Here is a 16,624-nt window from a genome sequence, read left to right on the forward strand (position 1 = left end):
GGGCCCACCTTTCATTTTTTACTCCCAATCCTCCTTTAACATTTGGGTCTTTAATAATCAGCATGTATTTGTGTGTTATTTGTATGCTGCTTTTTTAAGTGAACAATAAAAAAGATGTCCACCAAAATATTAACCGTGGTTGTCTTTCATCAGTGGGGCCGTTTTCACCTTTTTCCCTTTATACATTTTGGAATTTCCTACAATGAGGACAACTATTTTTTACAATGGGGAAGAAATTACAAACACTAAAGATCTAATAAGCAGCACAGCTTAGATTGAGGGGGTCCAAAGACATTTCAATCCTTTCTTAATAGTTGAAGAAATTAGGCAGTGAAAAATTAAACTTCTTATACAGATTAATAACCCAAGTGTGAGGCTACTTTAAAGAATGCCAGAGATCTGCACTAACTAGTACATAATTTTTACAGGGCACCGTTTTCTTATGGCACTTCAAATAAAGATTTATTTCTAGAACTACCTATTAAGTCACGAGACAACTTTTTACACAAGCTCCCTGGGTTTGGGACATTTGTTTGCCCGTAAAACGAGAGGCCAGCAAGATATACCTTCCCAGCCAAGTTCAAGTCCAAAACAGGAAACTCTAACTTACTATCAGAGCCACGCTCCAAGTCCTATCACAGCAGTGCTCAGCCCACGGAGACGCCAAGACGTACACACACTCAGGATGAACTCTCTTACAACAACAACGCTCAGTTACTAAGTCATCAAAGAAACCCAGATCTGATTCAGAGTCCTATCCTGGCTAAAACCCCCTTCATCTGCACTCATGGCCAGCCGCCCAGGGGAAAGACTGCTGCTCCACTGGGACGGGGCTTCCTTCAGGCTGATGACAAGGTTTGGAACTAGGCAGTGGTGATGGTTGCACACCACTGTGAATGTGTGTAATGTCATTGAATTGTTCACTTTAAAATGGTTAATTTTATTAACCATTTGTGTGAATTTCACTTCAATGGTTTTTTTGAATTCATATACTGGCACCAAGCAGGAGATTTTGGCAGGATTTATCAATTCCCACGCCTTTTCGGACTTACTCCACACACACACTCACAATGAGATAAGTTCCATAAGATGCAAATGCTGCCCAGCACAGGCAAAGGCTCACTCATTCATTCAAGGAACTGTTTGAGCACCGGCTATGTCCAGGCCATGAAGATGCAGTCCTGCCCCGTCCCCACAAAGAGCGCCACCTGGAGTGGGTGCCAGGCTCAGGGATTCTGACTGGACACAGGGCCCCCAGCAGGCAGCCACAAAGCAGTGGCAAGCACAGGTGGGCCACATCGGATGCGCTCTGTGGATGGCCGCTCTGCCAGCAGTGGGAGTGAAAGGGCAAGGTGTGGTACAGGGCATGGCGCCAGGAACAGAGACAGGCAGACCTTTATGCGGCTGCTGCCGGGCACTAGAGACAGTGGCCTGGGCCAAGGTAGGAACAGTGCTCTGGGAAAGGTAGTGTGGTTCAGGAGAGAGCAGGGATGTGGCCCTAAGTCCCCTGGAGACTGTCTGGATGGGAGCACACATAGCAGCTGCTTGGGGTGGGCCCCTGGCAGACAGCACTGCAGTCCATTGGGCAACACACTAGCCCTGCACTGAATGTTGGGGCAGGGGAAAGCATCCAGGCTGCTGTCCAGTTCAATCGCCTGGGCCCTGGCTGGATGTGGGTCCCAGCCCCAAACAGACTGGTGCAGGGAGGGGCAGGGAAACAAAGTGGTACAAGAGCAGTGTTTGTAAGCCAATCCAAAAGGTGTCTGATTCCTAGAAATCACAGAGGACCCTTACTTTCCCAGGCTAGTGTAGGACGTTAATTTAACTATAAAGATGACTGGTCTAAATCACCTAACCACGATCTCTAACATATTTCCACAGGTCAAGCCATCCCTGGGGAGCTTGGAGCCCACCTTCCATCCCCATCAGCCCCCTGTTCCAGAGCTGCACTGCTGCCCTCCACCCATGCCACCGTCGTCCCCAAGGGGAGAACATGTCCTGCTCCACCGTGTCCTGGAAAGTAGGAGGTTCTGGAGCAAGGGGCAGATGAACCAAGTTTCTACTGAAGGAAGAGGGGGATCTGGCACCAGAGAGAAGCGAAGGCGACAGGAGGTGGGGACGCCCACTAGGGCGCCCTTCTGACCCACTGCCTCTACTGCATGTGCAGGAAATGACCAAACACGACTGAAAAAATAAAACACTGGTTTGTTTTACTAATATGTTTCCTTTGGTTTATTAAGTTAGCTATTCTGATGATCTAGGGGTTTTTTTAATGCGAAATTTTAAAAAATCAAATGTTAAAATCTGTTCTTCAGGAAAGGCACAGACTTTTTTTTTTTTTAAGAGAAAAGGATAAAAAAAACGTTCCTGATACTATCAAAGCTTCACATTTTTGAACCTCTAAATATTATTTCAACTGGGAAATAAAACACGAGTTGGAAAGCTTCTTAAATGTAATAAGACAGGTTTTCTTTTGTGTTATTAATAGCATGGCCACTAACAACGGGATCTTGGCATCTTTCATCTTCGGAAACTGATCTAGGTTTTATTAAAAAAAAAAAAAAGATTATTTTGGGGAACAAGATGTCCTTTCTCCGCCCCCCAAAACTATTTGAAACCAGACTTGATGGCTTTACATTTTTCTGCTAAACCAATATTGTATAATCCATCAGCTGTGAAGCAAGCAGGTTTTCTCTGCCTACATTTGCCCAGCTAATGGCTTATTTCATATATGCAAGGCTAGTATGGTCTCTGTGTGGGAGAGTGTGTTTAGTGCTCCGTAACATGTCTTTCTTACTCAAGTGTTTTATTTCTAGTAAACAAAGACAGTAATGCTAACGTACTTGTTTCTAAGCAGTAATCCAGAGATGGCCAAATACATGGGAAGCAGGAGAGAGGCGCAGTAACGAAGCCATGTCACGCGGAGGGTCAGTATCACAGCAATGTCCATTTAAACCGACAGCGAACGAGCCTGTGTTACTCACACAGAAGTTACAGTGAATGGCAGCTGCGGACACCTGCAAGTTGAAGGGTACAGGGACCTGGGAAACCTTGTGCCTCTCACCAGAGGTTCAGAACTCAACCTATCACCTATTTGGGGTGTGGTATAAAGCACCCACCACTATCCCGTGTCCAGTAGCTAAGTGAGCCATTTTCTACTTACTCACTTTCAAAGTACAAATGAAGGAGCCCAAATTACTTTTCTATTCTTTCAATAACAAGGTAGCACCATTCTTACCCTCCTACACGCACAACGTGATTATTTCCACTAGTACCCATATCTACAACTAAAATGTGTTTAAAGAAGGTATCGGGGAGCCCGTGTGGCTCAATCAGTTAGGCTTCTGGCTTCTGATTTTGGCTGGGGTCATGATCTCAGAGTCAAGGGATCAAGCTCCACATCAGGCTCCACACTGGGCATGGAACCTGTTGGTATTTTCTCTCTCACTCCCTCTGCCTCTGCCCCCACCCCCTGGCTCGCGGCACTTGCACTCTCTCTATAACAAAAACAAAATAAATAAAAAGAGGTATCAAGATTAGTGTTTCTCAGCCTTTAACCCAAACCCTTTTTACAAGAACATAAAAATCTCCCAACTACTTTCATTATTTGAAATTTGAAAATTACCATGAAAAATAAAGTGAGTATTAGACAACATATGCTAAACCCCCAGAGCTTGTCGATCTTACATTATGATACTCCAAAATATACAGCTGATAGAACACTAGCAACCCTGGGGCGCCTGGGTGGCACAGCAGTTAAGCGTCTGCCTTCGGCTCAGGGCGTGATCCCCGCGTTATGGGATCGAGCCCCACATCAGGCTTCTCCGCTAGGAGCCTGCTTCTTCCTCTCCCACTCCCCCTGCTTGTGTTCCCTCTCTCGCTGGCTGTCTCTATCTCTGTCGCATAAATAAATAAAATCTTAAAAAAAAAAAAAAAAAAGAACACTAGCAACCCTGAAGTTGTCTGAGGCAGCAAAGTCCCTAACCCTGTCTCCATCGCTTCCTCAAATATGGCAGCCCCCATGACTCTCTTCAACAACCACTAGCGCAGCCTCCTTCACTTGCACTGCCCTGCCAGGGCTTCTTAGGGCAGCCTCTTCACTCCCTCAGCCCTCTCCAGAGCGCACCTGGGGACGCAGCAGCCAGAGTACCCTGGGAGTTCCAGGGATGTTCCCCCTGCCCCCCAGCATGACTTGCCCTTCGAGAGGAGCCAGAGGTGCCTCACCTCCCCCCGGTTCCAGCCCCGACCCCGAAGCACTGGGACGGCTGATGCGCCTGTCGGTGGCCCACAAAGAAAACCTTCTGCGCTCCTCCTCCCACACATGCCATGATGATGGTGACGGGGATGGCTAATGTTTGCCGGGCACAGATTCACGCCAATACTGGCACTGGTATCCTTTCAGATCCCCTGCTGCCCATTGGCTGATCTCTGGTTTAAGGCACATAGTGGAGACGCAGGAGGTAAAGTGAAGCAAACATTTATTCACTGCCTACCGTGTACGTGATCTGATGTTGATACGCACGATCTCGTTTATGTCTCAAACATCCCAGATACAGGCAAGGAGGCTGTGGCTATCCATAGTGACAGGCACAGCTCCGGCTGAAGTGCTGCCGGTTCTCCCTCCACCCCCTCAAACTGCTACCTGATCAGGGATTTTCCCTGCAACTGTAACTTCTAATAGGTCTGTGGCATTTCTGACCATTTCCGACCATTACCAGCTCAACATAGGTAAAGGGGTGGGGGTAGGGAAGACAGACATTCGCAAAGAATGAACGGCCAAACTCTGGAAAACAGTGTGGAGGTCCCTTAAAAAGTTAAAAATTGAGCTACCCTATGACCCAGCCATTGCACTACTGGGTGTTTACCCCAAAGATACAGACGTAGTGAAGACAAGGGCCATATGCACCCCAATGTTCATAGCTGCATTGTCCACAATAGCTAAATCGTGGAAGGAGCCGAGATGCCCTTCAACAGATGACTGGATTAAGAAGCTGTGGTCCATATATACAATGGAATATTACTCAGCTATCAGAAAGAACGAATTCTCAACATTTGCTGCAACATGGACGGCACTGGAGGAGATAATGCTAAGTGAAATAAGTCAAGCAGAGAAAGACAATTATCATATGATTTCTCTCATCTATGGAACATAAGAACTAGGAGGATCGGTNAAAGAATGAACGGCCAAGGAACACAGGAAAAAACGTATTCCCCCTCATTAAAATTCAAAACTAGTACGCTTTGCAATAAGGTTAACATACATTAATGGCTAACATCTAGTCTGGCAAACACTGAGAAACAATCCAAGATCCCAATGAAAGTGCAAAAGATCCACAATTTGCTATTATGTCACAATTACAAATTATGCGTTCAATGGCATCAATATGCCAGGCTAGAATATGAAGCTAAAAGGCTTCATAAAGCAGCGTGTGTGTGTGTGTGTGTGTGTGTGTGTGTGTGTGTGTATCAGAATTTTATAAAAGAACTACCAAATTTTTGTTTCAAATCTCTAGAAAGAAATATACCAAAATAGCATACTGTTTTTCTGGCTGATGGGATTCTGAATGATTTGTTTTTCCCCTCATTACATCGTTCCATAGTCTCTAAATTTCCCACAGTGAACATATTTTTCTTGTAAATAAAGAAGTTACACAGATAATGAAACTGACAGAAAAAAAACCTAAGTGAACTATAAGAAACATCAAGGAAAAGAACACATTGGTTTTCTTGCTACTCCCATTTTATTCCAATACCACATTTGTACCACGAAGCCCGGGGAGAAACGTGGATGCTTAGAACCCATAAAATTAAAAGGGGTAGGGGAAATAAACACCGGGTAATTAGGGCCACGTGACTGCCCACAGCCTATCTTCCTCTTCAGGTACCGTATCAAATTCTAATAAGAAATGAGCTTTCTCTCCACCAGAATTACGGACTTAGATTATGGTAAAGAAATCCTTACCTCTAACTGTTGAAGTCAGGGACCCTGCCTACCTAGCTTAGGTAAACACAGGTTAGGAGTGAACGGAGAATTTAGACGTAAGGGGTTCAGGAGGTGTAAAAGCCTACAAGAAAAAGAAATCTTAATTAGTCTAGGAATGCAAAAGACACAGGCAGGAATGCCAGACAGGGCTTGGATAGGAACATGGCCGGGAAGCAGGGAGACCAAAGACCCAGGTTGACTTACGGACCAAAGAACGCAGTGGCCACAGGGATGGCGCTGATGGTGGGGGGCTTGATCGGGTGGGGAAGGGAAACCTGGGTGGCCTGTTGTCCTCCCATCACATCTGGCAAAGCTTGGAGCACAAAGCAAGCCTCAAATAAGAGCAGAATGGACAGGATGTGCTTTAAGGCCCAGATTCTGTGGATTTGGCCACAGCTAAAATGCTCCTCGACTTTGTAAACCTCCTCCAGGAAGTGACTGCGCCAACTCTGTTATTTTGTCATCATTTATACCAAATTGTCTGTGTCCCAACTACTAGGTGGTAATTTTTTTTATTATAAACATCTCTCATTTAAAACTGGCTCAGTTGGTTGCATGTCCAACTCTTGATTTCAGCTCTGCTTGTGGGGTTGTGGGGTCGAGCCCGGCATTGGGCATGGAACCTACTTAAGATTCTCCCTCCCTCTCCCTCTGCACCATGCCCCCCAACTCACCAGCATGCTCACTCTCTCTCTCAAAAAATAAAGGAAGGAAATGAAAGAAGGGGAAAAAAACTACCAAAGCTCTATTTGAATTAAAAGCTGAAATACTGGGGCACCTGGATGGCTCAGCTGGTTAAGTGTCTGACTTCCACTCAGGTAGTGATCTCAGGGTCCTGGGATCAAGCCCCATGTGGAGCCCTGCATCCACGGGGAGTCCGCTTCTCCCTCTCCTTCTGCCCCTTCCCCCATTCATGCACACGTACACTCTCTCTCTCCCTCAAATAAAATCTTAAAAAAAAAACTGAAATACTAAATACTCAAAAAACCCCTCAAAACCAGAGCATAAAAATTAATTTTTAATAGGGCACCTGGCTGGCTCAGTCGATGAAATATACAACTCTTATTCTCGGGGTTGTAAATTCAAGCCCTACTTGGGTGTAGAAATTACTTAAAAATAAAAATCTTTAAAAATTGATTATTTTAAATTAATTATTTTAAATATTTTATTTATTTGAGAGAGAGAGAGAGAGGAAGAGTGAGCACAAGCGGGGCGGGGGGCAGAGGGAGAGGGAGAAGCAGACTCCCCGCTGAGCAGGGAGCCCCATGCAGGGCTTAATCCTAGGACCCTGATCACGACCTAAGCCAAAGGAAGATATTTAACTGACCGAGCCACCCAGGTGCCCCTAAAACTTAATTTTTAAGAACACAAACTCTAGAAAGAAGGGGAAGACTCTCTCGCACCATGCATCAAAATCATTTGCATCCCATCTTCTCAGTGTTTTCACTTCAAAGCATGTTATCAGGATATCCCCTTTCCTAAAATATATTTTCCAACTGATAGACTTTGAATAGAAAAGGCTGCTTATCTTGTGGGGGGGGAGAAGGCTGCTTATCTTGGCTCTTCCATTTTTTACCTGTCGAGAACACCCCCTCCCTTATCATGGCCACGATGCAGGAGATTCAAGCTCTTATCTTACACAAAGAGAGGAATTAAACCAGCTCTCTGGGAAACTACAACAAACATAACTCTCTTGATCCTCTGATCATTCTCAGAATCACACACCGTTGATCCCAAGATCTAATTACTCTTCAGAAAGAGAACATTTCCCAAGACACCTAGCATGACCATCCGACTGAGACTTTCAGTTTTAAGATCTAACAACTCCGAGCCCTCTATTTAGGAATCCACTAGAAGAGACCCCACAGCACCTGGCATTCAAGTCACGAGAACAAGGGTGTTTTCTAGGCTTCCGCACTGTTTTTTTGTTTTGTTTTGTTTTGTTTAAACAGAACTATTTGCACCAAATCTTGTGCCTTCTTTTCACTGCTGAGGATGTTCAAATCTGCCATCACAGGGTCAGGGGCTTAGAGGAATCACAGTTACATGATGTGATTTCTTTACTCACCCATGTCTGCCAAGATTCCTTCTCTTAAAGAAGAAAAAGCAAGAGAAGGGAGGGGAAGGAAGGGAGAATGAAGACAGGACAGGAAAGAAGGGGCAACTGTCTCCGGGCGGCGGCGGTCTACACAGCATGGCTCTGAGCTAGTGCCCCCCCCAACGGGTACATCCAGCTGGACCAGGGTTCTCTTTCTGACTGCTGTATCATGACCTCCTTTCCCTTCTCGCAATCCATCACCTTCTCCTACTCAAGGTTTAAACCTTCCTTCCTTTACCAATAACTTGAAAGACAAGGACAATGTCTTTACCGATGCTGATAAAATCCCCAAATCAATGGCAAACGAGGAAAACCCTCCAATTCTCTGGTTTGCTGGACTGTAGAAGTGGTCAAATCTGGCATAAATCTACAGCAAGAGAAAGATTCATTTGTAGTAATTCTAGAAAGTGAGAGGGAGGGGACCCAACTATATTTTCTGATCCATTTCATTACCTTCCAATTCAAAAATAGTCTTTCTCTTTTAAATGTTTTACTGTGTTTTCCACATTTCCTAATGTGAACAGGTATGACTTTTACAACCAGAGCAGGGGTCTTTGTGTGTAAGTCTAATCACATGTTAGACTTTCCAAAAAGTTTCTCTGAAAGAACCAAAATGTTTTCCACTATTTGACAGACTTATGCTTGGTTGTAATCAAGGTCACCGTATAATTTATTATCCAAACCAGGCCCCTCTAGGAGTATAGGGAAACTGGATGGACGTGTGCACAGGAACAACAGACCCGAGCCAGGACTCCCCTGGCAAACCAGACCGTCAGAGAGCCTGCGTGTGACCTTCTTACAAGCCTCTTCCTACCGGTGACTTAGGAAACGGTCTTCTGTGCTACACGACGCCAGTGCAACAGTGCTCAGAGTGGGTTTCAGCTGGTCACTCTGCATAACGCAGCAGGACCTGCACCCTGGCTGACAGAAGATGAGAGGAGGGAAAAGATTTCCCAGGTGCCAAGGGATCAGAATTTCCCTGCCTGGAAATGGACATAAAGCATCACAAAAGAGGACACTCTTTAACTCCTGAACTCCATATTTTATCAATTCCTTACTTCCCCACATCAACTTAAAAACAAACAAAGCCCCGTTGATCTGTGTGCTTATTTCGTAGACCCCCATTCCCCCCACCACATACTTGAAGCTGTCCTTGCCTGCCCTTTCTTACTTCCATCCTCCTGAGTCTGTGGGTACCTGGGTTAGCTCTGCTCTGGGGCCCGACCCCTTCTCACCAACCCCACACAGCCAGCACTCTGGCTCGAGCCACTGTCAGCTCAGCCGTCCTATGGCAGTCAACTCCTGACTGGTCTGCTCCCCGCCTGGCAGCCACAGACCACGTCACTTTTAAAACTAGGCAGAGCAGGGGCGCCTGGGTGGCTCAGTCCATTAAGCATCTGCCTTCGGCTCAGGTCATGATCCCAGGATCCTGGGATCGAGCCCCGCATCGGGCACCCTGCTCGGCGGGAAGCCTGTTTCTCCTTCTCACACTCTTCTTGCTTATGTTCCCTCTCTCGCTGTCTCTGTCAAATAAATAAAATCTTTAAAAACAAAACAAAAACTAGGCAGAGGATGTCACTCTGCTCAAAGCCCTCTGACAGCTTTTCCTCAAAGTCAGGAAGAGCCAAAATCCTTACCAGGACGACCATGCGGCCTATGTCATCTCTGCTGAGCCCATCTTACCCTCTGTCCAGCCACACCACCTCCTCAGGGTCCCTCAGACGTTCCAGGCACCTCCTGCCTTCAGTGCCTTTCTTTGCACCCGCTGCCCACACACCGTCAAGGTGGGCCTCCCTCAACTCCCGCCGGCCTCACTCAGGGCAGTCTTCCCGGCCGGCTGAACGCGCGACACCGCACCCCCGGCAGTTTCTACCCCACTGCTATTCTTCATTTGTATTTATCAGTATCTAACATCTACACATCCGACTTAGCTCTAGCATGTACTACTGCCTGTCCCGTCACCAGCGGGCAAGCTCTGCGAGGTCAGACACTTCTAAGTCACGCTGTTCCCCAGAGCCTGAAACCCGTGGGAAGCACTCTGTCCATGCTTTTAAGGGATACGTTAATTAATGGCCTGTGGGTCCTAAATGATCCCTGACTTGACGTTCTATTCCTCATTATCCCTCTTCCTTGATTTATTTTCTTCACAGAATTCGTCACCGGTGCCATTTGATGCTTCTGCTGCTTTGTTTATCGTCCACCTCCTCCCACCCCTGGAAGTCAGTTCCAAGAGAGCAGGAACCGGGCAGGCACGCAGCCAACAGCTGCTGCAGGCGAGAGTCCTCTTCCCGCCTGGCTTCCCGGACCACGAGCCGCTCCACCTGCACCGTCAGAACACCCTGACTGCGCTTCCTATCTCCAGAGCCTTCCTCTCACAGCACCCACGGCAGGAGTTCTCTGCCCCGAAGCTCAAGCAGCTTGGCTACGATCATGCCTCGGCTCCCGGCTGCCCACCCCCGTTCTCTAGATTCTGACTGTACTAAGTCTGGGCCCAGAACAAGACACAGCCATGCTGTTCCCCAGCTCTTCTCTGTCCTCTTGAGCTGCTTCACCGAGACACTTCCCAGGACTTTGAGGCCATCTCCCCTGAGAATCTTGGACAGGCCAGGCCCACCCTATGAACATGGCTGGGCAGGGGTCCCTCAAGGGTGCTCTCACAGCACCCCATGCTAAATTCAAACCCTGACATCTAGGGTTTGACTGCACACTTGCCGTCTCTCTCCTACTGGGCCAGAGCAGCTTGTTACCAAGTCTGCGTGGTGCCCACCCACTGGGGGCACAGTGGGTCCCTCCCATTATACGGCTCTGAAGAAAACACGGGAAGGGAAACTGCAACAAATTATGTACTTGTATGAGTGATGAGTATTTCTCCCACCCTTCCATAAAATTGAACCTAATGAAGCTCCCCTCAGTCCATACCCCAACATCTCCAGACTCAATGATCTACTCTCGGCACCCAAGAGAGAAGACCCCAATATTCTCACCAAGACTATTAGAAGCAGCAGACGACACAAAACCTTAGGGAACCTTCAACACGTCTGCCGGCTGTGAACTTGGCATTGGAACGCCAACGTGCTGAAACAGGCTATTCTACAGGTGGGCCTCTGCCAACACGAAGTTCAGGCTCTTCACTTGGTTTCCCCTGGACAGCCCTCCAAGTTCAGATGACACAGAACTCTCCACGTAGAACTGCAGACCTTTTCCTGGCTGTCCTTCCTGGCCTGTGCCCTTAGGGTATGACAGTTCTTCAAGACTGCTGTTTTTCTGGTTCTAATTTCTGGCCACGTGGCATTCACTCGTATTACACATTTCCCAGTTGCCTTTAAAAGCACACAAATTTGTCAAACAAGATTCTGTGGGATAAGGAGATCTTTTGTTATGTTTCTCTTATTTAATACCAACTCTGGTCACATGAGCTAACTTCTGTGAATGCTGGGGGTTTGCAAAGCTCTTGTTCTTACCGTGACCTATTCGTTATTCTTCTATGTATGGATTTACTCTTTTTCTCGTTAAAGTATTGTCATGGACCTTTGTTTTACTCAGTTTAAAGAAACTCTGATTCCCGGGGTGCCTGGTGACTCAGTGGGTTAAGCATCCAACTCTTGATTTTGGCTCCAGTCATGAGCTCAGGGTCATGAGATTGAGTCCTGTGTTGGTCCTGGTGCTGGGCATGGAGCCTGCTTAAGATTCTCTCTCCCTCCCAGCCTCCGCTTATGCATGTGTGTGCTCTCTTAAAAAAAAAAATGAAATAAAACATAAAGAAACTCTGATTCCCTTTCTATGTGAGTTTCTATAAAAAAAAAAAAAAAAGTCACCTCTTGCCACATTTGAGGAAGCTCTTATCCAACACAGGATGCCAAAGAAAATCTCTAATGATAAAATCCTCAGCACACCGCCACCGAAGCCCGCATCCCTACCCTTGGCAGCCTGCAACAGCAAACCCTCCCCAAACCTGGTTTGAGGAGCAGCCGCCTTTGGCTCCTGCTGTCCCAGCTCCTTGCACTCCAGGGCAACAGTCTCTAGCACCATAATAGCTGACAGCCTGAACCCCAGCTTCTGATTCCAAAGCAAACAGGAAAATAAGAGCCTGCATTTCAGAGTCTAGCAAGGCCTTGACCAGCAAGTAAAAAGAGATGGGCTAACCAGTAGCCTTGTGTGGCTATCAGGCTCTTGACCAGGGCAACTGAGGAACTGAATTTTAGATTTTTGTTTTAATGAATTTAAATAGCTACATGTGGCTAGCAGCTATTGTACCGGGCAGCACAGATGTAGGGAAAAAGACAAATACTATTTTTCAGTGCACAAAGGGACCATGCTATAAGGACAGGAAAAAAACAAAAACACAACCAGAATCACCAAGTCAGCCAGATGCTTATGGGGACAAGTAGCTGGAGGCCATAAGAGACCGAGTCCCCGTTTTCACCTTTTACTCCCGCCAGAGCAGCAGCTCCATCGCCACCCACCCCAACTCTTTCTAAGACCATCCCCAAGAACATCTGTCAAACTCAGAAGATCAGTGGGCACTGTACCTGTCATCAGTGCTGCTCCTGTCTTGCTCACCCAGCGGTGAGCTACCTGCTGCCGAGACCGTGGGATCCAACGGAGATAAACTTGACTTAACACAGCATGTGAACTAGACGCTCTGGGCAAACCCTTGCATTTCACCCTCCCACAGAACCACTAGGAGAGTCTATGGAATTAGTGTCTAGACCTTGTGGGCCGAACAAGGAACAGGGAGACACAGATGAACACGCCAAGACAGAGAGGCAGGGACCAAAATAATCCTACCAGTTGGACAGTGGAAAGAGACCAGCTCTGCTCCAGCCCCCTGGACTATCCTGTTAACAAGCAGATCATGCAAAACCGCCTTCTATCTTAAAGTTTTCTAAGGTGCAGCAATTTCATTAGTGACTAAATGTGGGCAGTACCGTGTTCCTATTTTTATCATATTATAAAATATTTCCTACCAAAACTTTCTACAACCCCAAATTCCATCACATGAACTATTTCTTGACATTCTTTGACAGACTTTTGTTTTCATCTGTTTGCCTTCTGGTGTTTTGCCTTCTGCTTTCTCATGAGCTCTGCAGGAGTTCATGTGAACACACTTCCTGACATCCCTGTTTCCAAGTCATCCTGGCGGTTCGTGTGCTGACCCTCCATGGCCTCTCCCCCTGGCAGTTCTCCCCTCCTAGCAACTTGATCCCATGAGGCCAACTCTATTACTCCTCTTTCTCATCCCCTTTTTAATATTTACCTTTAAACCCAACATAGGGGGGAATATTCTGCAAGTTCCCTAACAAAACTGCTGTAGTGTTAAACCAATTTTATATTCACATTATATTTACACCCACCTATACATTATGTCCCCGTTCCCAGCTCCCATGCACTTGCAGGGACTCCTAGTGAAGAGGGATCTAGAAGCTAATGCTATGAGGAACAGTCCTTCCCAGCCCCACTCCTATAAATAATGGTAGAGGGGAAACCCCCGAAACAGACAAACCTTTCTGTAACAAGAAACATCAAGTAACAAATATGCTGACACTGGGCCCGGCCAGGGTCTGAACCTGTAGACCTCAGTCAGGCAGCCCTCAGCTCCAGCAGGGAGACGGGGACTTGGGGGCCCCCAAACAAGAGGGATGAGAACCAGGTCCAGTGCTCAAAGCCAGGGCCCAGCAGGTCATGTCATGGTTGGCAGCACTGGGGGAGAGAGTCAGACCTCCACCGTAAGGCCCAGTTCTGGACTGGACCCAGGAAGAGAGAAGGGAAAACCACAGCACCAGAAGCCAGGAAGGAGGCGGTGGCGGGGAGAGGGAAGAAAATCTCAGAAGAAACACTCAGAAAAGGACTGTATGCCAGATGAAAACAGAACAACTGGAGAACTACTTTAAAATAATTACATTAGGGTCCTCAGTGATTTAAATGAAGAAACATTTTTAAACAACACAAACACATGTAAGAACCAAAAATAGGCAGGAATGAACCAAACAGAAATCTCAGAAATAAAAACTATAATCCCTGCAACAAAAATTCAACATAAACACATGACTGTCCATAAGGAATTAGTAAACTGGAAAATAACACTGGGAAATCCATCCAGAAGTTAGCACTAGAAAAAGATATCCAAACCATGAGAAAGCAGTTAAAGAGAAACAGACGGGAAAACTCTAGTGTGTAATTAACAGAAGTTCACCCAATAGTTGAGAGCAAAATACAGTTATTTTCAGATGTACAAAGACAAAGGTAGTGACCTTTCACAGACCCTCAGTGTTTTGTTTTGTTTTTAAATGAAAAGCAATCAAAGAGGGAAGGAGAGGGAAACCAACAACAGGGAATAATAAATATGAAAACAGACAGCATGTACTGTGGATTTAACTAACTGTAGAGTATCACAATTTGAATATGAAAACAAGTCAACCTAAAACTCTCTGCCATAATGACAAGGCAGGTGGGAGGGGAAGGCCAGCTCAAGTTCATGTTTCTCAAGTGGACGGTGAGGGTGAATGGTGTGCTGGGCTCTCAGGGATGAGAGACAAATCAATACCCAGGCACGAAACCTTCCTTTTCATTTTTCAAAGACGATCTAATTTAAACTTGGAAAATCACCTTGCCTCTTCCTCTAGAAAACCTGTCAACCCTAAGCCTTCAACACAACAGAAAATACAGTGTAAAAACTTCACTTTATAAGAGGAAGAAAGAAGAGTGACGTCCGTTGTAAAATCAGTGGGGCATTGCTCTGTGAATCAACAGGGTAAAAATCAAAATGTGAATGCCAGTCAAGTCAATCAATGTACTCAAGGATGCATGTTCACATCCTTCTTACTGAATAATGCCACAGTCAGGCAATTCCAGGACCATACTTTAAGGAACCCTAGAATGGTATTTTTGCCCTTCACCTCATTTCTAGTATTAAGAGAATATCACTTGGAGGCAAGTTCTCTCTAAAGAGCTTTTTCCTTTTTTGAACCAATACTTTAGGTAACTTTATACACATCATATCATAATCCTACATCTGGAAAAGTATTAGCACTGAACATAACACGTGTAATCAGCCTCCTCTAACTGGGACACTTGTTCAGGTAAAATGACACCTTGGAAGCTGCTGCCCTAATACAAAGCTGGGACTTCTGGGTTCCAAATGGTGAGTCATTCATTCATTCTCCTACCTGGCAATGTAAGTCTGAAGTTGGGTTTCAGGTCATTTCATTAGAACACACTTTTGGAGCCGGAATGAAGCTTTCAGCATCCTCCAGCACACAGCAAGCACCGGGCTGGCTGGTTTTACAATGTTCATGGCAATGCAGACTTCCTTCCTGGAGTTAACCCCATCAGGTGACTCCAGCAGACCGCAGAGCCAAAACCAGGCAGCCAACATGGTTCCCAAGACTATCTCATGAGAAAAGCATTTGGTTTTTGAACGCCTTAACCTTCTTTGAAAACAGGAGTATTCAAGCTAATTCTACGTTGATTGAATATGGAAACTACTAGAGAGTGAGTCAAGGGGAGAGAAAGAAGGGAAGAGAGTTACCGGAAGAGTAAAGAAAGCTGGGTGCTTCGCTTCATCTTCGTATTTGCCTTCAGTGGAACTTCCAGCCTCCATGGACTTGGACGTGGTGTTCTTACCGATACCCATCATGAAGAGAAAACGAGCAGTCCAGCCGCTGGACTGGAGGGGCTGGAAGAGAAGGCTTGTTCGGGCGACGAGCTCAGGATCTGAACCGGCTCTGCCAGTGCCTGGAGGGCGCGATGCTCAGGCAGAGAGGAGCCCCACACGCGCCGCCATCTCTTAGCACCTAGGGAGAGAGCGAGCAGCCACATCAGCACAAGCGCATCGAGAGCACAGGACACGCGTTCCCTGCGTCTCCCACAGAGAAGTCGGAGCGTAAGTCCCATCCAAACACCAAGAAAAGCACGTTACTTAATCACACTTTTCAAGTCCCCATCTTCAGTTAGTCACGCAGATTCTGAATCGCCCCCCCTCGAGAGGAGGACCACTGAACCGGGCCACCAGCAATACCCAAGTCCAAGGATGCAAAGGCTACACAGGGACTTCTCTGACATGCACGATGGTACAGCTCTCACAGCCCAGCACTCTCCAGCAGAAAACGTGCCGCATCTGCCCCGTCCAACCCAATCGTCACTACCCCCAACGCTGCTGGAGAAACTCAATTTTTACTTGTATCTAATTTTAATCAATTTGAATTTAAATAGTCACATGTGACTAGTGGCGACCATACTAGACAGTGAGTGCAGTTAGAGCTCACATACTATGATTGCATGGATATCAAAGTTCTGAGTTCCCTATAGGGGAAGGCACTCGAAAGCATTAAAAAAAAAAAAAAGGAGATGAAACCAACCTAGGATTAAATGACCAAAGTTCTAGAAATGTGTCAAGATGACCTTTAATGGGCTAGAAGAATGCCATACAAAATACAGACCCAAAACATTCCATATCAATCGAATAACAGCATAAATCTAAGGAAGAAATCAGAGAGACAAAATAAAAAGGGAGGTAAAATGTCAAGAGATAAGGGAGGAGGGGG

General features: G+C 46.3%; 1 protein-coding gene across 2 annotated transcripts in view; it reads right to left on the bottom strand.

Moving 5' to 3' along the window:
- The window catches only part of SLC23A2 (solute carrier family 23 member 2), a 108,151-nt gene that overhangs the window by 59,244 nt on the left and 32,283 nt on the right, over positions 1-16,624 (bottom strand). For both annotated transcript variants that reach the window (XM_019805504.2, XM_034641727.1), the window contains exon 2: positions 15,610-15,874. In XM_019805504.2, the coding sequence (XP_019661063.1) occupies positions 15,610-15,717 (108 nt within the window). In that variant the 5' untranslated portion in view covers positions 15,718-15,874. The remainder of the gene's footprint in view (positions 1-15,609; positions 15,875-16,624) is intronic.

Source organism: Ailuropoda melanoleuca, chromosome 13 (genome assembly GCF_002007445.2).
Source record: "Ailuropoda melanoleuca isolate Jingjing chromosome 13, ASM200744v2, whole genome shotgun sequence".
NCBI lineage: Eukaryota > Metazoa > Chordata > Mammalia > Carnivora > Ursidae > Ailuropoda > Ailuropoda melanoleuca.